Source organism: Hippichthys cyanospilos, chromosome 4 (assembly GCF_059441005.1).
Source record: "Hippichthys cyanospilos isolate Australia breed blue-spotted pipefish chromosome 4, RoL_Hcya_1.0, whole genome shotgun sequence".
Lineage (NCBI taxonomy): Eukaryota > Metazoa > Chordata > Actinopteri > Syngnathiformes > Syngnathidae > Hippichthys > Hippichthys cyanospilos.
Window position 1 is genome coordinate 2,769,726 of NC_142372.1, and position 24,115 is coordinate 2,793,840.

Sequence of the window (24,115 nt, forward strand, 5' to 3'; positions counted from 1 at the left end):
AGAGCTGTCCGCCATTGACAAAAATGTTGAAGGACAAAAGGATAACATATCAGCAGGTTCTTCCTCCCACAACATTCCTTTCATAAATATGCAGCACGGAGATTTTATTTCTTTATTTTTTGAAAGAAAGAAGAGAACTGCTCAGTGAATCGTCTGTAAAAGAGGCGATGGGAGGTTTTCACGATCCTTATCAGATCCCCTTCTATACGCTCTGAGCCACGGTCCAGTAGTTGGTTCAAGGTTGGGTGACCAACCCCTTCTCCTCCCACCCTTCTTCCACATCCCACATGCGTAGCCGCCTCCCAACCGTCCGCACGCGAGCGTACACGCACATGCGGCGGGCTAACTTCTTTGACTCCCCGGTGCTAATGTATGTGCGTTAGCGTCTAGGTGACAAAGACCCCAGGACTTCTGACCTTGGTGCGAACAGCAGCTCAGGCATCGACCTCGAAAGCCCCCAACACGCACATCATCAAAATCTAATACCTCGTTCGAATCTGATACTGAGCCAGCGTGCCAGAAGCGCAGCTAGACTGTCTTCTCTGCCGCCGCGAAGCATCAGAGCGCTCCCTTTCATCACCAACCCCCCTCCATTACTCCAGCTAGCATTCTTTCCCTGTCGCCGTTAGATCCTTGCCGGTGCGGAGCTTTGAACCGCCTTCAAGAAAAAGGAGCTCCAACTACAGGCGGCGTAACATGCAAGACGTGTCGGAAAATTTCCAGAGCTGGCCGTGTCGCAAAAGATACAGTTCAAACCCGAACTAGAAACTGGGAGTTTTCCGTTAAGATATCGCATGGTTGCTTCGCCGTGTTAGCACGCCTGCTTAAAAATCCTTGAGCATCCAAGACTCCAAAATAAAGGCGGAAAGAATGTCAATTGAAAAAAAAAAAGACTTATTTACATCAGGAGCTACTCTGGGAAGAAAATGTTTTCAAGTGGACCTTTGACAGGACTGGGAAAAACTTCAAAATAAAAGCATGGCTGTGGATGTCATACATTACTTGTTATGGTACAGTTTATTTTGAAGGGATGTTTCACAACGTTTGGCTGTTTTACAATAATGGAGAACTTGCGATTCTTGCGTTGTACTTCTGGCCCATGCCTTCTTGTTACTGCCTGGTAAATCACTTCAAAAAACAACAACCGCTATTCATTTATTATCGACTCATTTTACTAAAAAAAAGAACTGATGCTAATTTATTAGTGCGTTTAATACAATGACTTAAATATTTTAAAAGTTGACGATGCTATTGATAATAATTACTCGCCGATGAATTGATTACCGTAGTTTTCGCACTATAAGGCGCACCGGATTATAAGGCGCACCCTCAATTAATGACATGTTTTAAAACTTTTTCAATCACAATATAGTAATACTCAAAGTAATAATAATAACTCTCAATAGCATAATAAGTCAATGTCAATATGAGCAACCTTGTTCAACTGTAAACACACAAAAGAAACAGATAAAGCTTCCTTTATCACTTCATTCCCCATCTACGATTCCCAATCTCAATATTGATCCATATATAAGGCGCACCTGATTATAAGGCGCACCATCAGCTTTTAAAATAAAAATAAGGCTTTTAGGTGCGCCTTATAGTGCGGAAAATACGGTAATTTCGACAGCTCTAATTCTGATGAATATTACGTTTGCGGACGAGGGAATAAGAGGCGAAATCCTGCGGTTTTATCCCATCTCAGTTGTTGGCCATTTTACCACTTGTTGTCAACTAAAAATGACATCACAGTTGCCCAGGGCTCAGATCAGTTTTTGAATGTCACATGAGCAAACCCAGAAAGCAGGAACGGCGTGATTAGTTGTTATATCATTCCCGAGCAACTGTGATGTCATTTTTAGTCGACAGAAGTACAGTAGCAAAATGGCCGCCCCTTTAAACGGATAGTTAAAAAAAAAAAAGCTGGATTTTGCTGCGTAATTTATATTCCAAAAAACACAATAGTAATCAGAATGCTGTTGTAACTATAGGGGCTACATAGAACATATTATTTTGGGTTGACTTCCTCTTGAAATAAATGTGAGTAAAAAACGAGCTCTCGATTGGCAGCTATGTTGCACAACCCAAAATATTTGCAGTGAGCATTGACCCACAGGACATTGCTCTCCGTTATCAGCTAACATCAGAGCAGCTAGAAAGGTTGCCCATGTCCCCAAGCACTTTGTCAACTTAGTTGTTCTGTAGCTTTATGTAATAGAAACTACGTGAAGAAATAACCCCGTAGCAAAATTGACGAAATTTGAGCTTAAATGGCGAATGCTGCCATACGCACGGAAAGACAGGAAGCTCACTGTGGGCTATGACAATTTTTTTATTCTCTCTTCAATCATTTGAAATGTAACAATTCTCACAAGTATTATTTGTTTATAAAAGGCCAAAACATTGTATGGCGCTGCAAGTAAGAATATACGAAAGTCAGCTACTATGCTCATATTAATCGGGCTCACACACAAAGACAGAGTTCATCAATTCACTCATCAATAACACGTTGAGGGTTGATCCAGTATTTTTTACTCAGGTTTGCGGTTGACCCGTCTTGGCTAACCCGGCGAATTCTAAACACAAGTCCGTCCGTGTACTTTCAGTTCAGCTGTTATCTACCCAAGCGCTTTCTAGTACGGGAGCGAGGAGCCGCAAATGTGGAGGAAGCGTTTTTGACTGATAAACGCATTCGAACGCATTGGATAAATTCATTTGATCGCACTTGTAGGCCAAATGCTATAAACATTTCTTTTTTTTCGCAATGCTTCAGCCTGTTGATTTGTGCATGGACATCAAAATAAATAAGTTAAAAATGACTTATAAGCGAGGTTTCCTTTTTCTTAAATTTGGGCGTGGGCAAGTCAGTAATCTGTGCCATTATGAAGGGGAAAAAAAAAGATATATTTTTAACCTTTTGCCAACAATACGTTGGAACAAATTTGCAGGTGCATTTGAACAAATTTGCAAACTCATTTGAATGTAATAGCAAAAACGCCGAAATGTGCTCGGAGGCCAAACGCTAAAAAACACGCAAACCCGTGGCATCAAGGGAAGAAAATGCCAACCATATTTTATAATAAAACCGTAAAATCAATATTATCATAATCAATGTCTACTACTTTAATTTTCAAATGCAGGCCATAGGATTAAAAGAAATATTTTTTTTCTTACTAGCTCATGTGTAATTCAATACCCTGTTATCTTTTGGGCATCGTTTTTTTTTAGCATTTAGCCTAGCAGTACGTTCAAACGTGTTTGCAAGAATGTTCGAACAAATCAGCAAAGTTGTTTGAATGTAAAGTAAACACCTTCGAACATATTTGTAGGCCAAAATCTAAAAACTACATTTTTCCCGTAACGCCACGGGATATTGACTTATAACCAGCATGTACTTCATTTTCAAAAGTATTAGTATAATGTAGCTCATATGCTAAAAAAAATACTTGCATGCGCAAGTCCATGCCGTTTTTGACATTTAGCTTGTAAGTCGTTCGAACAAATTCGCAACTGAAGCGCCGTTGGAAAAGCTTTGCCAGTCAAAAATCTTGATTTGTCACTCCCACGCTTTCGTAGTCTATCATCATGCGCCTGTTTATGTTTTTCACTCAAAACAAAATATATCATCGCCTGAGTTAGCGTAAAAAAAACGCAACCAGATTTCCGCTTTTCCGCTTTTGCGATTCCTCGACGCCTTTCTCGCATCGCTGCAAGATTTGTCAGCACGGAGTGACGCGCGACGCTCAGACTTCCTGTGTGAGCTCCGTACTCAGAGCCTCCACCATGTCGGCGACGGGCGCCGGGGCTTCCTGGTCATCCCCGCTCAGGTTAACGTCCATTTTCAGTTCAAAGTCACTCAGCTTCTTCACGGGCGACTCCACCGAATTCTCAATACCATTAACACGTTCCTCCGATTCCGTGCGCTCTCCGTTGACAGCAGGCAAAGCTGCTACATCCTCTGTTAGAGAAGAACTCTCACCATTTTCCAACTTTGTCTCTGGGCAAGGCACATCTTCTGCGGGAGCTTCAAATTCTGCAAGTTCTTCCACGCCTGGTCCAGACGGTTCCTCGTTTGAAGGCGTAGATTTTTCCTGGATTTCCTCGGTATCCGCAGTCTGGAGATCTGCAGGTGTTTGATCCGGCTCGTCATCTTGACCTTGCTCCTCATCTGGGGGTTCCTCCGTGGCAACCTCTGGTTCCGGCTCCGGTTCTTTCTCTGTGACCGATTCCGGTTCGGGCTCCGTTACCTGCTCTGTTTTTGTCTCCAAAATGATATCTTGCTCGATAACCGGCTCGGCAAATGCTTCAATTTCCTGAGCCAATGGAGGTTGGGTGATCTCCTCCAAAAAGGTTGCGGGAACAGTCATCGGAACGGGTTCTTGCTCTTTGTCGGGAAGAATCTCTCCTGCCGCGGTTTCTTCAACTGCCGAAGGTTCATCAATAGATTCGGGTGCAGCCGCAGAATCTGCCTCGGTTGGTTCATCCTCTTTGACTGTCGTTTCTTCTGGTAATGGTGAGTCTACCTCAGCAGGTTCTTCTTGCACTGGAATTACTTCGGTAGGTTCTTCTACTCCTGCAGCCGCTTCTTGTTGAGGAGAAGCGATTTCCTCTGTGACTACACTCGTTTCTTCTGGTGCTGAAGTCTCTTCTTCTGGTGCCGCTGAGGCTTCTTCTGTTGCCGGTTCCTCTGGTAATGGTGAGTCTACCTCAGCAGGTTCTTCTTGCACTGGAATTACTTCGGTAGGTTCTTCTACTCCTGCAGCCGCTTCTTGTTGAGGAGAAGCGATTTCCTCTGTGACTACACTCGTTTCTTCCGGTGCTGAAGTCTCTTCTTCTGGTGCCGCTGAGGCTTCTTCTGTTGCCGGTTCCTCTGGCGGTGCTTGTTCTTCTGGAACATCTTTGACTACCGCAGGTTCCGCTACTGGTGTTATTTCTTCCTTGACAACGGCCGGTTGTTCCGGTACAGAAGCTGCTTCTTCGTTGACTACGACCGGGTCTTCTGGAACCGGCGCCGCTTCTTCCTTGACCGGAACCGGTTCTTCCGGAACCGGAGCCGCTTCTTCCTTCGTGGCGACCGGTTCATCTGGTTCGGGAGCTGCTGCCATCACTTGTTGCTCCGGCAGAGCGGAACCGGTCTCTTCGGGGGCTCTGACTGCTTCTGTTACTGCCGCGGCATCAGATCCGAGAGTTTCCTCCTCAACTTTGCCTGATTCAGCTGTCACGTGAGCTTCGGTCGGTGGCGCCCCGTCGTCCACTTTCGGGGACTCCTCGGCGCTAGCGGCCGGGGCGGCTGCAGCCTCATCGTTTTTCTCTTTGGGATCGCTCACATCGTAACCCTTCTTCTTCTTGCTCAGTTTCCCTCCCATGGTGTCACCTACAAGGAGAGGTGAGAACAGTTAAGGCGTTGCATAACCTTGCAACATGTTGTCAATTAATTTGAATTCAATCTCGCATGGCAAGACGGGGATAATCACATTCGTTTCCACTGCTAAATGAGATCATTCAATACACATGACTAACATGGGTTTGAACACAGTCTTGATGTAAGACTCATGACCACACTTACTTGCATAGCAAGTCATATTTATCGCATAATTCGGAGCTTTGAATATTGTTATATCTAGCCGTTCGCCATGTTGAATAAGAAGTGCTGCCAAACGATTTTGTTATTGAACGGATTAATCTCAAAATTTGCCTTGAATATATACCACTATCCATATGTTAGTGCAACAGTTTTCTACGAAGCTTGAAAATCATTTTTTACCTGGTTAAAATCTTTTTTAACCATCTCAGAAGTGCCTTCACGTACGCCCGTTACAGCAAACTGAAGCAATCAACAGCCCCCTTTTTCTAATTAATTGGCTCTTAATTTGAAAAGAAAACTGCACTGTTCCGGTCACATTACAACGCAGTCATTTGTGGGCCATAACTTAATAATTAGAATGCTTTTTGTCCAAATTCCGTCTTTAACGTCTTAAACTTTCCCTGAAGTGACTTCACATAACCCCGAGATACATGTATACTCCCATTTTAGAGCCGCTGCACTAGAATATTTGACAGTGGTTATTTATTACGCAACTTTTTTTTTACAGCTGGTAATACCGATCAAGGCTTTTCAACCTTTTTGTGCCAAGGCACACTTTTTTTCCTTTGGAAATATCTTGAGGCACACAACGAGCCTAAAATTTTAAAATTTGAAACTCTGTCGCCTATACTAGCGATATAAAGTCATACTAATCGAAGTTTTATCAAAAGGAATCAAATGAACACTGTTTAACATACTTTACGATCTTGCCTCAATGTACTTTACTGCCACCTATTGGCAAAGAGTATCTATTGCACGATTACGCTGCAACATACTACTCTCATAGCTGACAAGGCACATTATGTTTCCAAAAATAAATCAATAAATATGAAATGAGATCATTTCCAATGGAACACTTGACTTATATCTTTCGAAACACACTGGTTGAAAAATAGATATAGATTAATAAATGGCACAAAACCGTTTGTGAGCAGAATCAACCTTCAATGAGGATGTATCAAAGGATGATTACCAAACAATTGGACTTCCCTTCTGAGTAACAAAAAAAGAAGAACCATTGTTCACTTCCATTTTTCTGTCCGCTTTTCAGATGAGTTCAAAGAGAAAGCAATGTAGTTGAAAATCTACCAAAAACCTTCAGAAGACGAACTTATGAGGCAGCATAATGCGTTTGATTTGGATATTCAATTGCAAACAATATTTTATGCACCCCCCGCCCACACCCCCTCAGAAAATAAATAAATAATGCGAAAGATGTCATAGGTGAGGGCAACATGTGGACACCAAAATGAAGATGCAAGGAACTGTCCATAGTGCTGCATTGGAGCAATCAAGCCACACAGAACCATGCTGGGATTGGCTGCAAATCCGTTTCACCTTGGACCACTCCCCATTACGCCATTTCACCAAAACTGCAACGTGCTCGGCTTTACGAGCACCCATCTGAGCCGAGTTCACTTCTACCTGAATGATTCGTCATTTCAATAGTTGCGATCTTAAAAACGCGTGCAGCAAATGTACGTTTCAATCAAATGAATAACTGAGAGCGAGCAACGAGGGAAAATTTGCAGCGGACATTTGATTTACGGGAGCAAATAGTAACAGCATGTCTGCCGGTATAGTAACAAAAGAAGTGGAGTCGCCATCGCTACTACAAGAGAAAAATGAGCTTTGCACAAGAAACTGCTAGACTAATATGGAATCAGGAGATAAGACCGTGCACTTTCCAACTAGTGTCCATCCCCCCACCTCAACCCACCAACGCCTCTCTCTGTCTTGCTGTGCTCTTTTTGTTCACAGGTTTGAACAAACACGCACACGCGCACACACAAATCAACCGTCCGATTCAGCAAAAAATGATAAAGTCCTTCGCTACGTAACCACGTTGAAACTTGAGAACTTTGTTCCGCTTTCTCTTTTTGCGCATTTTTAATTCATTGCATGGCCTACTTCAAAAAAAGAATAAATCTGAGCCTGTGCCGGTAAAGACGCACCCGCACACACTGACTGAACCAGTCTGGAGTAGAGAAGAAAAGAAAAGGGGAGAGAAAAAAAACCTCCCGGCTTTATTATTGAAATAGAAATACATTAGCATAATTTGAGAACAATAGGAAAGCTTCTACTTGCATTCCTTTCTTTTTTTCCTCTTTCTTTTGAGACCATGTCTTAGTTAATTTTTTAATGTAATTTTTTTTAATCCCGGTTGCAAAACAACGCCTTTCCAAAACACAAAAGCATCAGTCGGACCGACCTGTGCGCGGGTAGAGTGATCAGTTCTTCTCCGGACTCGGGTTTGAATGCGATAATGGAGGTGAAAGCCTTGCGAGTGACAGCTGCGGATTCCGGTCTCGCTCTCCGAGGGTGCAGTGTGCCTGTGAGGAGTGCCCCTCAGACATCTGTCGCTATCACAATGCAGCCTGGCCCACCAGGGCTCCCTCTGCAATCTATAGCCTCCCCGAGTTTAACCCCTCCCCTCCCGCACACACCCTCTCAACTAGCACTTCAAAGCTGTAGGCTGCATCTTGTGACCGACGAGGATTATAATCAAACAGCGATGGTGAATTTCGCAAAGAGAAAATATGAGGAATCATCTCAGGGGTCCCCCGAGGGGAGTATCAGGGTAAAGATAAATAATGCATGGGAGGTGTCATGTCAGTGATATCGCAATTGCTTTGTAAACATACTAGCGGGGGGGGGGGATGTTAAAAGGTTTGTATTAGTTTTAGCAGAAACTCAAAAGACAAAAGCGAGCCTGCGGAATATTTGAACTAATCTCTTCAACTAAACTGGTCGACTCGGCGCAAATCACGTGGGTCCGAGAATTAATTAAATGAGATGGGGCTCTTTCAGATGCATGGAAAAAAAAATATTGACGGACACAGTAAAAATGTTTTTGCGAGATTTATGCGTTTTTTGATTTATTTTCTAGTCAATGCTTAAAGCGGTTATATTTTTGGGGATATAGCACCCTCTTCTGTAAAATAAGCATAATGCAAGCCAAACTTTTTTTTTCACAACAAACCTGTGTCGAGTCATTCTAAAAGTGAGATGAACGAGATTTAAGAAATAATGCTTTAACTATGACTATGACGCAATTACTCGGTTAATCTGACCCAAATTTTAACCCTTTCATTTTCAGCCTTAAGGATTGTTTTTTTTCTCTTTACCACAAATGAAAACAAACAACAGAATGCTGACTCTAATTCCAATATTGAAATCCTGAACCACAGGTGTCCAAACTAAGGCTGTAAAAATATTAAAATTTATCTCATCAATGATGATAGAAACCCTTGACGCAGCAGTATTTTTAAATACAGTATATAGGGACATTATGTAAATGCTCGCTTGATAGATATTAACTGTTTAATAAACATATATATATATATATATATATATATATATATATATATATATATATATATATATATATATATATATATTGATCTTGTTTTCTTGTTTTCGTTTGCTCACAATCGAAATCTTGTTCCAACTGTAACACACAAATCAGAAGCGCAATTTAAAGTTCAAAACCCGCGGCTAACGAGATTAGGCACATAACATGGATTAGGGTTGGGGTGTCCGAGCTATTTTATTTCAGGGCCGTATACAGAAAAATAGAGAAAAAATTATTATTAAAAATATTATATATATATATATATATATATATATATATATATATATATATATATATATATATATATATATATATATATATATATATATATATATATATGTCCGAGCTATTTTATTTCAGGGCCGTATACAGAAAAATAGAGAAAAAAATATTATATATATATATATATATATATATATATATATATATATATATATATATATATATATATATATATATATATATATATATATATATATATATATATATATATATATATATATATATGTATATATATATATATATATATATATATATATATATGTATGTCCGAGCTATTTTATTTCAGGGCCGTATACAGAAAAATAGAGAAAAAAATATTATATATATTTTTTTATTTTTTTCTCTATTTTTCTGTATACTATATATATATATATATATATATATATATATATATATATAAAATAGAGAAAAAAATATTACATATATATATATATATATATATATATATATATATATATATATATATATATATATATATATATATATATATATATATATGTATGTCCGAGCTATTTTATTTCAGGGCCGTATACAGAAAAATAGAGAAAAAAATATTATATATTTTTTTTTATTTTTTTCTCTATTTTTCTGTATACTATATATTTTTCTGTATATATATATATATATATATATATATATATATATATATATATATATATATATATATATATATATATATATATATATAATATTTTTTTCTCTATTTTTCTGTATACGGCCCTGAAATAAAATAGCTCGGACACCCCCACCCTAATCCATGTTATGTGCCTAATCTCGTTAGCCGCGGGTCTTGAACTTTAAATTGCGCTTCTGATTTGTGTGTTACAGTCGGAACAAAGATTTCAATTGTGAGCAAACGAAAACAAGAAAACAAGATCAATCTAGCATGTTTTCATTGCTGGAAGCAGGGCTGGACAGTGACAAAGGGGCAGCAGAAGCAAAGGCCGTGTTTCACATGATGCAAATGTTCTGGAATGCAATTCCTATGAGTTGAACCACAAACCCCTGGCTGTCACTCTGCTCCCACAAACATGGGAGTCAACATGCATGAGAACGTCTTGGAAATTTGCTAAATACACAAGCCGTGGTACGCTATCAAAAGCTAGACCAAATTTTGAAGCAGGCTACCGTGAGAGCTGTCTAGTTGAAACTGGAAATGATCCAATTTCACTTAATCTGTTCAAAGCATGTTATTCATAAATTACAAATCGTTCAGACTGATTAAATGCACTTGAATGGCAAGATATGATGGATCAGTGTGTCAACCTGTTGTAATTCGCACACCAGGATTAGTTAAGGCGTCATTTTATTGTACACTATGAATAAATTTGAATGTTATGCTATATTTACATAAATGAAACGCGATTAATCTTCCGCCTATGAATGAACTTTGATGCCTTGTAAAACCTTTCCCTTAAATTGAGCGTCTGTCTCAAATTGAAAATATTCAATTCACAAAGCCGAATGACGTCAGCGTCAAAGATTTTAAACCAACAAATAGCACCATCTACTGGATTCATTCCAGCAATGAAAACTAACGTGTTGGAACCGTCCGTTGAATTTTTTTTTTAAACTACAGTGGGCCCCCGGGTTACGAACTTAATCCGTTCAGCGGCTACGCTCGTATCTCGAACTGTTCGTATAACGGGCAATCCAAACCCATGTTAATTCGTGAATGCGTGCAACGCGTGCAAAAGCCTTAGGTATTAACATCACGACTGAACACATATATTGAGATTGTGTGACATAATCTACTGTACAATTGCATTAATTAACATATATAAAGGGAATTGACTTTTAGCTTTGGAATGCCGTGATCGGCACATTTAATTTCATGTCAGCTGTTTTTCCCTTTAGCTGTACAAACACTACACTTAAATGGTAATATATTTAGACACCGTGAGTGAGACAGTCACTGTGACGTTGTAAGACCAATAGCGTTCACGCTACTGCCACAAGTATCTTCTGATGTTATAGATGACGCATCTGCTGATTATGTTGACGCATTCAAGCGTGAAATATATTAATATACTCAAGGGCCGGCATGTCGGTGTCGGATTGCCCGTAGTAAGGCGAATTGTTTGTAAATCAGGGTGTTCGTAAGCCGGGGGCCGGCTGTATTATTAATTTTATATGCGGTATCTTTCATCTGTGAAAAGTTAATATGTTGTTTGAACTTACTTTGGTAACTAAATTACTCTTCAAGTAAAATTATTGCCACTCGGTGTCAATGACATCTCCCGTACTCAGGGCTCAGGTAACACCCAATCACAAGTCAGCTTGTGGACGTCACATGACCAAAGTCGGAAAACAGGTGAGTCATGATTTGTCGTTACCTGAACCTTGAGCTCGTTGATAATATTTTCGGTCGACAGCAAGTGGAAAAATGTTATTGTAAGCAAAACTTAATGTATTTCTCAAATTAATTTCAGACAAACTAGAACCTCTACTGCTGGAATCAGCTACAACACTTTAATAGTGTTCCCTCGTTTATCACGGGTTTACGTTTCCAAAAATACAAGCAGTAACTGAGATCCGCAGAGATATAAAGTTCTTTTGTTAAAAAGAAGCAAAATTGTCAATTTGATCAAAAATTGACTACATATCCAGCTAAAGTTTTACTCAGTTTTTCCCCCTTGTGTTTTATAACCCGGTGCGGCCTAAATATGGAAATGTCTCAAAATATACCAGTTCATTCTGCGCCTTATATCTAATCTGATGTGCCTCATCGTTCAAAAAATGTGGTACATTAAATTCCTATACATGTTTTTGTCTGGTCCGAAGAAGAAAAAATATCAAGAAAAATACTGAGGTAAACCTACTATAAATATGGTCATAATTAAACGAAAATGCATGAGGTTGCCTTTTTTAATGACTAAAATTGCTAGATTTTGTCTGCTCTTACTTTAAAAGAAGAAACATTCCAAAATCCACGATGAAGCCGCAATAACCGAACCGTGATGTATCGAGGGAACATTGCCTCTTAAATGTACAGTATTAACAAATCGATGTACTACTGTACTTCAAATAAGTATTTTCGCCCAATATTTTGTCAGCGTTCAAATAACAGGCAGGAGAAACATCCACCACCGACTGTACTTTTTGTGTTACAACTTTAACTCATGAATACTGTTTTTTCCATATGTTTATTTTTTTTATGTTTTAAATACAGTACGGTAAACAATGAGTTACGACGCAGACCCCGCTCCGGAGCGACATGCCGTACGGAAAATGGAACATACCCTTGGCCGCTTGGACTTGGGCGGCGCTAGTGGCGGCCAAGCGAAGCTGGGCCTTGCCTTTGTGCTCGGTCGCACAGAGAGAAGATGGCTCCCGTTTTGGAGAAGCAACTCCCGGGCGTAGCCGGACCCGGCGACAACAACAACGAGGAGGAAGAAGGGCTCGATCTATGGCAAGTTGGCCTTTTCTTTTATCGGGGGAACAACTGTTAGCTTCTGCGGGGAAAAGGACACCCTCCGCCGGCATGCTCGATCACCACTTTGTTTGCTTCCCAGCAAACACCGGCCAAAGCTACTGTTAGCCTTGTTAGCTAATTTATGCTAAAGCTACATTTAGCCCCGGCTAATAAATTGAGGCTGGGCGACAAGTTGGCTAGCGTTTTTTTTTGTTTTCGTCTGTTAACAAGTCTTAACTATTTAGCATTTTATCTGACACACATACAAAGGGATACTTTCAATCCCTTTGCCTATTTAGATGCCTACTGCTTGTTAGCGGATGTTTTTTTTCTTTCTCAGTGTAAGACAAGGCACTGCTAAGCTAACTGCTGTCATTTGTGGGATACAACAAGCTAACAGGAAGCTAACGCCTTCACATTACTATCAGCTAGTAGAGATGACATCATTAGTTTGTCAACCTGAGAATAGAGCGAAACAAGTCTTTATCTGAATAACAGCTAATTTTTAGTGTAAACCTGTTGCATATGAACTTCAAAACATATTTTTAAAACTAAAATATATTTGCAAATTGACAGAAATGTAACCCACTCTCACTCTCCATAGGACCTCAATATTGAGTGATGTTTCGACCCGTTCAAGTTCAAAATTGCCATCAGGAAAAAACATTCTGGTATTTGGTAAGTGTTTCTGAAGCTATCATTGTGGAAGACCGAATTAGCAGCTTTGGGCTTGTGTTTGTGGTTACAACGCAGAAGGGAGTGGAACTCTGTCGGGCATGTTTTTCTTCTCTAGTTTTGAGCTTTGAAAAAAAGTATCATGCATTGATTCAGCTTATGTTCATTTATCTAATCAGTTCATTTAAATGTGTCCATGCTTTTATTTATTTTTTCTTGAGAGGGTCACATTTGGAAAATTGAAAGTGTGAAACAGCCACTTTGAACTTTTCAAATACCCGCATATCTCTCTATAATGAAAATATCTGTGATTTTCAGAAGATTTGGGTTTTTTTCACGACCCTGTAACCCACTAAAAATACCAGCCCCTGCCCTGCACAGCAGCTGAACCCATCTCTACATTCAGAATTAAAACAGGAGCGATCATTTTCAAGAAGCAACTTCCGAGTCATTAAAGTGAACTAATAAATTTGTAGAAATAGGTGGAGGAAACCATCTTAATTATAAAAAAATATATTTTTAGTCTCTATGATGTTATGAAGACAAACGTTGTCACTACATGAGTTATAAATAGTTAACATCTGGAATACCCCTGCAATATATCATACAATGTTTTTATTAAACGTCGTGGGCAGCTTGAAAATAGACAGCGCTGCAAATGGCTATAATTTAGCGAGCCCTGAGTTAGCTGATGGTTACGTTGTCTTCTAGGGGAGGATGGATCAGGAAAAACGACACTCATGTCCAAACTTCAAGGTGCTGAACACAACAAGAGAGGAAGAGGGTTGGAATATCTCTACCTAAATGTACATGATGAAGACAGGGATGGTGAGTTCATCTGTCCTGTAGTCGTGTTAATGGTACATAGCGCGTACTCATATGGATTGTTTTCTTTTGGCAGACCTTACACGATGTAACGTGTGGATCCTGGATGGAGACCTCTACCACAAAGGCCTGCTCAAGTTTGCAGTTTCCGCTCAGTCGCTATCAAATTGCCTTGCTATGTTTGTTGTGGATATGTCGCGGCCCTGGACCATTATGGAGTCACTGCAGAAGTGGGCCAGTGTCCTGCGTGACCATCTGGACAAACTGAAGATCCCTCCAGAGGACATGAGAGAAATGGAGCTCAAGAGTAAGTCAAGTCTGATTTTATTTTATCTATCCACGTTTGGTGTCTTTTTTTCTTCTTCTAAGGGCCTATCAGAATCCGGATGTCATCGAGCGTACAGTTTACTTAACATGCAAACAGTGAAATATAAAGTCAGATCGCTTTGCGTCTCAGCATCTGCATTATAATCCACTTTTTTCATACAAATACCAAAGTCTGGTCTTTGGGTCAGCAGCACTCGTTTATTTTACCATGTGTGAGTAAAAATGGCGGTGAAAATGAAAGAAAGAGAAAGTGGAACATAGGACCGAAGTGAAGTGTTGACGATTGTCATCACAGTTTCTAGATTCGTCGTTTTTCCTGACGTCAGAGGCCCGTGATCCTCAGCAGTGTGTTCTGGCCACGGGCAAGTTCTGCATTTCACCAATGAGACATGCACAGAAGATGTTCTACTGTTAAAATAAGATATAGTCACATTCAGCTCATGAACAGCTCTTTTCTATTGAGAACAAATGAGGCTCTTTGTACTAGTTAGTTAAGGCCACATGGATTTTAAGAGTCTGCATTTCTGCTTTCCATGTAGTTTTGATCATTTGTGCGGCCAGAACAACGCTGTTAGTGCTGGTACATTTTCTTGCTGTCAACTTTAACTGACGACACACATAGTACTTTTGATAAATACGATTTTCCACCTCAAAAAACGGTGACAAATAATTAAAAAATAACACCTTCATATGTGACTGTAGCACTTTTCCTTAAAACTGTATGAAAATATGGGAACCTCTCATTTTTAGTTTCTCATTTGAAAACCCCCACAAGAGAGCATCTGATACTGGCCATAGCGAGTACCTGGTATTGAAACTCAGTGATCCCTAAAATTAACAGTGAACAAAATACTGTTTTTTTTTTTTAATTGTAGAAAGTAAAGTATTCCTTTAATATCTCTAAATTGTTTTGATTTTGTGTAGGATAGTAAAAAAGTGACTTCACAATTAACAATATGCATGTAACCTACAATATTATTGCATCAATGTTAAAAAAGAAATTAAAAAAAAAAGTCATGCGATGCTCTCATCAGTATTTGAGTTAATGATACCCTCCAAAAAGATTCATTTCTAGTACACTTTTGTGATATACCCATTTGGGCTTTGGATAACAAAAATCCTGTAGCAATAACCAAATATTGCATGAACATTATTTGGAAGAAATGATCATTCAACATAGACATGGAAAGATAGCAAAATAATTTCCCGGCATGAAATTCTTGTCTTGAAGTGAGACTGAGTCACATGATATTTTGGTACATGTGCACGAGGGAGAGAGGCTGGACGTTTGCGCGAGTGGCTCCAATCCAATAGCTCTTGCAGCCCTCTTGCATCATGGTCCCCTCCCCTTTCCACTGTAGTGTCACGGATGTTGCTCTGGTGAATTTGCTCTGCGGGCAGGACGCCTCGAAATTGGCTACTGGATTTTTCTAGTTAAATCGAAGGATCAGTTTTGAAAGTAAAGTCAGACCTTGTCAAAGCGATTTTACTCTTTTCTCCTGGAAAGTCTGAAATCATGTTCTACTGATTAGAAAAATTTAAAAGCATGTCAGATATGAACAACTTTTCATTTTGGGATACACAGAGGCAAAATGGCCACCCGTTTTGGATGAAACAAGTCGACAGGATTTTGCTGCTTACATCATAGTCCACAAACACAGTAGTAATCAAAATGCTGGTGGGGCTACATAGAACATATTTTCTAAAAAAAATAAAATAAAAACATTTTGGAGTTGACTTACACTTGAATTCAGATTTCTCCCTCAGCACTCTGTGAAATTCTGCCTATTTCAGTAGCAACAAGACCTCCCTCCAGGATGGAATATTTCCCTACTTGTTGCCCCACATTCTAAATCCCATGTTTGAAAGTCAAGGAATTGGCTCTAAAATGCAAGTTAATCTTATGTCGCAGGCCGTCCCTTGCTACATTCCAAAGCTCCCGAGGAAGTAGGCCAAGGCTTCCTGCATCTAGACACACATACACTCACACACTGACTGCCAAAGGTCTTTAACAGCTGGAGTTGCAAAAACAAGGATGCCACCTTTCTATGGGTGTTTATAATGATTAAAGAATGTCTTGGTACAACGTGGAATTGCAGCAACATTTGCGATATTTGAAAATGTGCTTATTTTTAGCCGCGTATGCCATGACCTTTTAATTGTTATTGTAAATATGATGCTAGCTTAGCATTGTGCAAATACTGGGAAATATTCTGGCAGTGACTTTTTGGGGAAAAAAATCGTTAAATATGGTCATTTCCTTTTAGAACAAAATACCATATTTCAAAATAAGTTGTCCACTCCCAGGTTTATATTTCAGATTTTTAAGATGTCCTTTTTATGCTTTCAACGGTTTATTTCCGCTTGTCCTTGCGTTTAGTGGTGAAAGCTTTCCAGGAGTACACTGAACCAGAGGATGGCACTCCTGCCTCTCCGCAGCGACGGGCCCTGGCACCGGGCGAGGACGAGGCGGTTGTGTTACCACTGGGCGACAACACGCTCACGCACAACCTCGGCATTCCAGTGCTAATAGTTTGCACAAAGGTAAGAAATCCCCAAAGTTTCAGTCTCTTTATGTTAATAAAATCACAGATTATGACATCTTTTTCGTTTTTACCACAAGTCAAAATGAAGAATAACAAATCTTTTAAGGTATATTATTTTACTGGTAACCAAAATTCAGGTGAATTAAAGATTTTTCCTCACGTTGCCCTGGAAAATCTTTTACATTTCTCTGCATTAAGCCAAAATAGCTCTTTATCATCTTGGCACTGTCTTCCATTGCTGCTTTTACAAACGGGTTTTTAAACCTCCGTAAGGAGTCATTCACTTCCCAGTGTGAAATCTGTTCTTCCCCACCAGAACATTTGGACGCAAGCTCTTACTTGGCTGCGGTGCTTTTTGATGGACTCGCCTGTATTAAAAAGGAGCTATTCTTCCTTGGTCGGCCTCCAGGCAAAGACTTGAGCTGAAGTTACAAATGCTCTCTATCAGCAGGCCTTCACATGCTAGCAGGAAACTCAAAATAGTGAATTTGCCATTTCTTTTTGGCCCTGTCTTTTTGGGGCTCGTCATCATGTGTGTAGGGCTGAAACAAATCCTTGAGCAGTTCGAGTACATCTGTTTAAAAACATGCTTAATGCATTTTTTTTTCTTGCCTTGGACACCTGTGTGTGTGGAAAATAGTGACACCCAGGGCTAATCCTTGCATTGCTTACCCAATATTTTCTGGTAAAAATGAAGAAATGCTTCATTCAAGCTACAGACAGCTACATTCATCAAGCTACAGACGACTTTATTTGGCCAAATCCGTCTTAGGGACTGCAATAATGGCTTCACGAGGTGCGATCGTGGCCAAAATGAGCTCAAAGGGAGCTTCAGATGAGCAAAATCAGCTTAAGAGAGCGTGCTTGATGCCATTTCCTTGACTACACAGTATGGGTTACAGTGTGATGGCAGTGTACACAGAAAATCCTTGCACCACATAAATAGTCAAAAAAAAAAAAGGGAAAGTTCCACGTACCAATGGCAATACATTAAAACAATATATCCTATATCATTATGCTACTGTACTAGTTGTTATTTTTCACGTTTTTGTTTTTTTCCCTGAAAATCTTCAGTGCGACTCAGTCAGCGTATTGGAGAAGGAGCACGACTACAGAGAAGAGCACTTTGATTTCATCCAGTCCCACATCAGGCAATTTTGCCTACAATGTATCCTTTAAACTTTTTGTAAATGTTTCCCCTGATATGTCTTTTCTACTCCGCCTATCGTTTACCTTGACCCAATTAAACAGATGGAGCTGGTCTAATCTACACCTCAGCCAAAGAGGAAAAGAATCTAGATCTGCTTTACAAGTATATTGTACATAAACTGTATGACTTCCACTTTACCAATCCCGCCCTAGTCGTGGAGAAGGATGCAGTGTTCATGTAAGTAAAGTTAAAAACAACAAAAAGCGCTGTCCATTCTGTCCAGCTAAATTTTTGTTCAGGAAATGTAATGCTGATCACCGAGTACATTCGGGTGGCAAGTTCAAGTACAATGCAGTAAAAATGAACTCTTTGTTATATGCTCATAGTCCCTCAGGGTGGGACAATGACAAGAAAATCTGCATTTTGCACGAAAACCTCACATCAGTCAGACCCGAAGATCCGTTCGAAGATTTTATCACTAAACCTCCACTTCGAAAGGTTATGGCAGCTCATTACCGCCGGGCAAACGATCCGCTTTCTTCTGTTTTGTCATTAATATCTGAAGGTGTTTTATTTTCTCTTTCTTCCCAGCTGGTGCATGACAAAGAGATAAATGCGGAGGATGAGCAGGTCTTCCTCATGAAACAACAGGTACGTTTTGGGGCAAAGTTTAGAGGAGTTCTAGAGCTACTTGCGTTGCGTTTGCTTTCGTTGCGCAATTAATTCCGAAACAATGTTTTGGTTTCGCAGTCTTTGTTAGCCAAGCAGCCCGCCACACCGACAAGAGGAGCTACCGTAAGTCACGTCAGCAGAGCTCCAGAAAGGCTATCAGGCCCGCCGGCTCCTTTCTCCCTAGATCACCTCAGCTAACCGACGGCATTGTGTGTCTGATTTATGCGAGGCAGGAATCTCCAGGACGGACAACGTCAGGTTCTCCGAGACCAGCGGGACGTGCCGGCCAGACCGCTTTGAGCGGCGGTTCCCCCATGGCTGCCGTCAAAAAGCCTGACGCCAACATGAAAGGTAAAGAAATTGTTTCTGCTCAAGCGCCATGATGATGGACAACATTTTTTGCTCCTGGAAAGCTGGGTCATGATCAACTTTCCCCGATTTACTCGAGCACCCAGGACCCACAAGAGAAACATTTTTATCACTGCCGTTCCAATACCGCCCCCCAGAGGTAGTTAGCAAAACATTTTTCACTTAAAGGGAGTGGCGGTAGTCTTTATTTTGTTCATTATTAAGTTGATGTCAAAATATCTTATGTATAATTTATACTTTTAGAAAAGTATTTTGCCACTTGCTGTTGCGTTACATGCAGTTTGTGGTGCGGCTTGATCACATGACCAAACCCAGAAACCAGGTCAGCAGTGATTGGCTGTTACCTGAGCCATGAGCACATGTGATGTCATTTTCAACTGACAGCAAGTGGCGAAATATGTGTGTGTTTTTTTAGGGTATTAATTGCACATGCGCTGGCTAATTAAGTGGCCGTGGGCAAATTCTCTTCCATCCTCCATAGAAAAGACATGTTTATTGATTTACATTTTTCATCACTAATTACAGCAGGTAGGAAGCTCTTCACAAGATTTGGTCAAGGCAAATATTTAAAATTTTTACTGAGAATAACAGATTTTGTTGTTTCTGGTGGACATGGATCCCCCTTGCTTAAGACAATAGGCGGCAATTTCTTGCTGAAAATTTTTCAAATCGTGTCAAGTCGCGTGCCTGAAATATTTGACAGCTTTTACGTAACATTTCGAGTCAAGCGTTGGGTATGGACCTTGACGCTAAAGTTGGCCGCACCTTTTATCCGCAGCAGGAGCTGCCACCGAGGGCGTATTGGCCAACTTCTTCAACAGCCTGCTGAGTAAAAAGACGGGGTCCCCGGGGAGCCCGGGAAGCGGCGCTGTTGGAGCTGGAGTTCAAGGCTCTGCCAAAAAAACAGGTACAAATGCATTTTGCCGGTCTGTGCGCGTGTGTGTGTGTGTTGTCGGAGTGTTTTCCTTTATAGCAGATGCAGTGTTAGATAGACAAAATATTTGCCATGCGCAGTTTTACCTCCACAGCCTGAACACGAATGTTAAAGAGATTTACGAAATATCTCTGCTGATCTTCTGTGATGTGAAGAAAGGTGTAACAGGCCTGTATGAACCAAAATTCTATTTTCAATGTTGCTTTACATTCCGCTGCTGTTTTAAGTTGCTCTACTAACTGTTTTGACTTTGTTGTTGTTGTTTTTTTTCCCCTAAATACGTTGAATATAACTAATGGTAAGAATTAGGGATAGGACGAGATGCAAATCCCACAGGACGAGACGTCTCATGAGATAGGAGATTTTGGAAAATGTTGTTATACAAAATAACACCTAATATGAGTTATTTTATATGAATATGAATTTTTTTCTTTTATAGCACAGACTGCAAGGTCATTGTCAATCTCGCGGTAGTCAGGCTCGCTGCTTATGAAAGCGGCACTTGCTGCGCAAATCAAAATTGCTCAAAAGCATAACAATCGAGAATAGAACATTGGAAAAAGAAATTAAAAAATTTGAGCCCTTTTACAGAAAATTTCTACATTTTTTTTAAAGGTTTGTCAAAATAGATTGCCTTTTTTTGTTTTAAAAATGAAGATAGGAAATAAGAACCTAAACTAGTTTTTTTAATTTTCATTGAAGTTGAGTCCGTCCAAAAGTGATCAGTAGGAACGGCAACATCACTCACTCGTCTATTAAGCTGACTGTAAAGTCCTTCAACTGCTATATTTTTTTTTTGAGGTTTTACTAAATGCTAAGACACTGTACAATAAAACATCAGTGTAATTAAGTCATTATATTATAATTTCACAACAAGGTTGCGTAGTTTATATCGAGAGTTGAGACTCCGGAGCAACCTTATGCGTTGTAGAGACGTAAAAGTCCTGCGCGTAGCCTCCCACCCACCCAACCCTTAAAAAAAAAAAAAAAAAAATAATGCATCTCAGGAAAGGTTTATCTCATGGCGTTCTTCTTCCCATTCCTCATAAGAAAGCAGCGACCGAATTACAGAAAACAAAATGCATGGCTTACCAACCTGTAAAATGTCCCTCGTTCTCCAGCTTTGAGGACAATGCATGCGCGGATTTTTTTTTTTTTTTTTTCTGCATGCCTGGATCGCAGCCTTTCAGCACGCCAACCTCCGTTCACCTGCATGCGTTTCACGAGCGCGCACGGAAGCTACAGGAGATTACGTTTTTTGCTTTTGTCTCCCCTTTTGTTCCAAGGGCAGAAGCCGGGTTTGACTGACGTCCAGGCCGAGTTGGACCGAATGACCCGCAAACAGGACCCCCTGGTTTCAGCCAACAACCTACCGCCGCAGACTGAGAACGAAGCGTGAAGTCCCATCAAAAGAGCCGCATTGTCCACCGCGTTAATAGTGGAAATTCAAGTATTCACGTGAGCATACGCAATTGAGCAAATTCCCAAATTTCTTTGTCGGAAAGCTGCGCCAAAATCCTTTTCGGAGAGCGAGAAACGTTCAAGGGGGTGATAGCGCAGAAGACGCCAAACGCTCTCCGCTTTTTGTTATACGCCAAGGATGTCTTTGGAGAGGTTCGTAGAAATGTGCGCGCCCACGCCGGCGCGAGCCTGCCACGCCGGGTTGAAGGCCTCTCGATAGCTGAGATGTATTTAAAAAAAGAAGAAGAAAAAAAACACTCCCGAGTCCCGAGTGGGCGCGAGAGCGAAAAGCCTCGGGCTCATCTTATCTCCCGGAAAGAATTGGCTCGGAATCCAAAGCTTATTCCAACTTTTAATTGTATTTGTCATGGAAGTTCATCGCGAACAAACACGTCGGGCTCCTGCCAATGTATTTATCCAACGTCGCTCCTTTTTTCTTTGCGCGCACGATTTAAGGAAAGGGTCCCGACGCAACCCGCCGCCGACGGCATCGGCCGAGTCATCTCCAAGGAATCTGTAAATACCTTAGCGGGAAAAATCCCTTCAGGTTTTTATTTCGTGTACATACAATTGTTTTCCAAATCTCGCCAATTGCCTCTGACTAACTCAAGTTGGCACTTGACAAGGCTTCGAGGCTCCGACAGAAGATTTTCTTTAGCTATAGGTGTGTATATTTGGGAAGGGGGGGGGGGGGGCAGCATCTTTCCTACGGTTACTCCCAAAAGTGCCTGTTCATGCTACAGCCGAGGGAATGAATGCACTGTAGTAACGCCGCTTCAAAGCTTTTAGTCCACTTCCTCTCATCCAAATAATTTATTTGTGTTTTGTGCGTCGAGCCTGCGGCCGCTGTTACGTCGTTTGTTTTGGGCAAACGAAAACGCGGCCTCTTTGATGTTCCCCGGAGAAGAAGGATCCAACTTAAGGGCGAAGGTTAATGTACCCCAAAAGTTGCCTCATCGCGATTCCCTCTTTCTGCGTTTTGCTTACATATCGTCCTCCACTTCTCCGCCAAAACATTCCGTTTCTACCTAAGGATGAGAAGACTCACCAGCGCCGCCCTGGTGGAAACCGGTTTGTTCAGTCAACCGCTCCAGTGCCCTAAAATGACCTTTGCCTTCGAATGACACCCTGCCTTCACAGCATATTTTTCCTACTAAGTACGTTGTACTTATTCAAACAGTCTGCAATCTTTTTTTTTTTTTTTTAACTCAATTTTACACAACACATGTTAGGTGTGAAGAAAACTGCTGCTTGGTTAGAGAAAAATGAGCAGAAAAAAGACACTATGAATTGGATAGAGAGGCCTAATATTTTCCATCACCATACATACTGTCCCTCTTTTCTTTTCCGTAAACAATTTTAAATACTACATTTCTATCCAGGAAGAGCATAATCTCATCCAGATGAATTATTTGGCAATCTGATAAGATTTGAGAAGATACAAACTGCACACTGATGACGTTGGATCGCAAAGAGGCCGCTTTAGTTCCTTTGCGACTGGGTGGCAAATGCGGTAAATGAAGCACACTTCCAACACAACCAGGATCCGAAATGTTGAAATAAGCACTTTTCAGTGGACTCTTCGATTTCGTTGTTGCAACAGCTCAAGACACAGAATGCATACTTTTGTTTTTTTTTGCCTTGTTTTGCTTCAGTAGTGAACAGTGTTCTAAATCTGCATTTTCTGCATGCATATTGGAAGGTCCATCCCTCTACATTTATGGACGCCCTCATTGTTTTTTTTTTTTTTGCCTGTTATGTTTACAACCAAGCCCCCCCCTCCTCACACTCACCCTAACCCTAACTACGGTTATGTCCATTTGACATTTTCAGCGTTCAAATGTCACTCCAAGCGAACAGATTTCTGGCCACACTTGTTAGAACTGTAAAATTAGGTAAAAGGAATGAAGTGCTCACCTGCTGCTTGATTCCATAATTGCACGTTGTTTTTTTTCTTTTGTGATGACTGGATGTCTTTCCCAACATCGAATATTGTTCGGATGTAACTTTTGTACTCTGGCTTCAGTTGAAGCCGACCGAGGCTTGACAACTTGAACCGATTGCCTTTGACCACTAACGGCGGTCCTCATCTTCTATGAGAGCTACAAGCTTCTGCTTCTCAGTCCCTTTGTATTCAGGATATCAAGATATTAGAAGCATTCGAATGGCTGCTTTTTGTGTACTGAAATAATTCAGAATTTGATTGTATGACTTTTAACATAACTGTAGCCTCCAAGCTGCCATGCGGATTCTCGCTTCTTGTGCCGACAAAGATGAGGAAAATGCTTATCAAATTCCCCGGCTTCAATAAAACAATGAATCCAACTGTGGTGGTGTTATCCTGATTATGGTCGTGATTGCTGGAACATCACCTTCATAATAGCCGTGTGATTACAGTAGCAAACTTTTTTAAAAGAAGTACAAATATGACAAATTCAGTCTTCCCTAGTTTGAGTTTTTTTTTAATATAATTCTGTTTACAATGTATTTTTTCCTTTATAAATTCTTTATCCTTCATAA

General features: G+C 40.5%; 2 protein-coding genes across 5 annotated transcripts; one reads left to right on the forward strand and one right to left on the reverse strand.

Annotated features, from left to right (window-relative positions):
• Positions 1-2,312: 2,312 nt before the first annotated feature.
• LOC148424282 (uncharacterized) lies at positions 2,313-7,987 on the reverse strand. The gene is made up of 2 exons (XM_088413922.1): positions 7,797-7,987; positions 2,313-5,374 (listed from the first exon to the last, which is right to left on the reverse strand). Exon 2 carries the CDS (start codon positions 5,364-5,366, stop codon positions 3,744-3,746), a length of 1,623 nt encoding a protein of 540 aa, XP_088270048.1. The 5' UTR covers positions 5,367-5,374; positions 7,797-7,987; the 3' UTR covers positions 2,313-3,743.
• Positions 7,988-12,479: 4,492 nt separating this feature from the next.
• Positions 12,480-23,920, forward strand: dync1li2 (dynein, cytoplasmic 1, light intermediate chain 2). 4 transcript variants are annotated; one of them, XM_088413672.1, is made up of 13 exons: positions 12,480-12,633; positions 13,241-13,314; positions 14,023-14,139; positions 14,213-14,443; positions 16,844-17,007; positions 18,084-18,177; positions 18,261-18,396; positions 18,546-18,657; positions 18,751-18,810; positions 18,910-18,954; positions 19,065-19,182; positions 19,979-20,107; positions 21,421-23,920. In XM_088413672.1, the coding sequence occupies exons 1-13, from the start codon at positions 12,548-12,550 to the stop codon at positions 21,531-21,533; spliced, it is 1,479 nt and encodes a 492-aa protein (XP_088269798.1). In that variant the 5' UTR covers positions 12,480-12,547; the 3' UTR covers positions 21,534-23,920. The 4 variants fall into 4 exon arrangements, with proteins under 4 accessions (XP_088269798.1, XP_088269800.1, XP_088269799.1 ...); XM_088413674.1 differs by having other exon boundaries at positions 21,426-23,920; XM_088413673.1 differs by having other exon boundaries at positions 19,982-20,107.
• Positions 23,921-24,115: the final 195 nt, after the last annotated feature.

Coding starts and splice junctions, on each gene's coding strand:
- LOC148424282 (XM_088413922.1), bottom strand. CDS start 5,366: ATGGGAGGGAAACTGAGCAAGAAGAAGAAGGGTTACGATGTGAGCGAT.
- dync1li2 (XM_088413672.1), top strand. CDS start 12,548: ATGGCTCCCGTTTTGGAGAAGCAACTCCCGGGCGTAGCCGGACCCGGC. Junction 18,658..18,750: donor CTAAACCTCCACTTCGAAAG/GTTATGGCAGCT, acceptor CTTTCTTCCCAG/CTGGTGCATGACAAAGAGAT. Junction 19,183..19,978: donor GCCTGACGCCAACATGAAAG/GTAAAGAAATTG, acceptor TTTTATCCGCAG/CAGGAGCTGCCACCGAGGGC.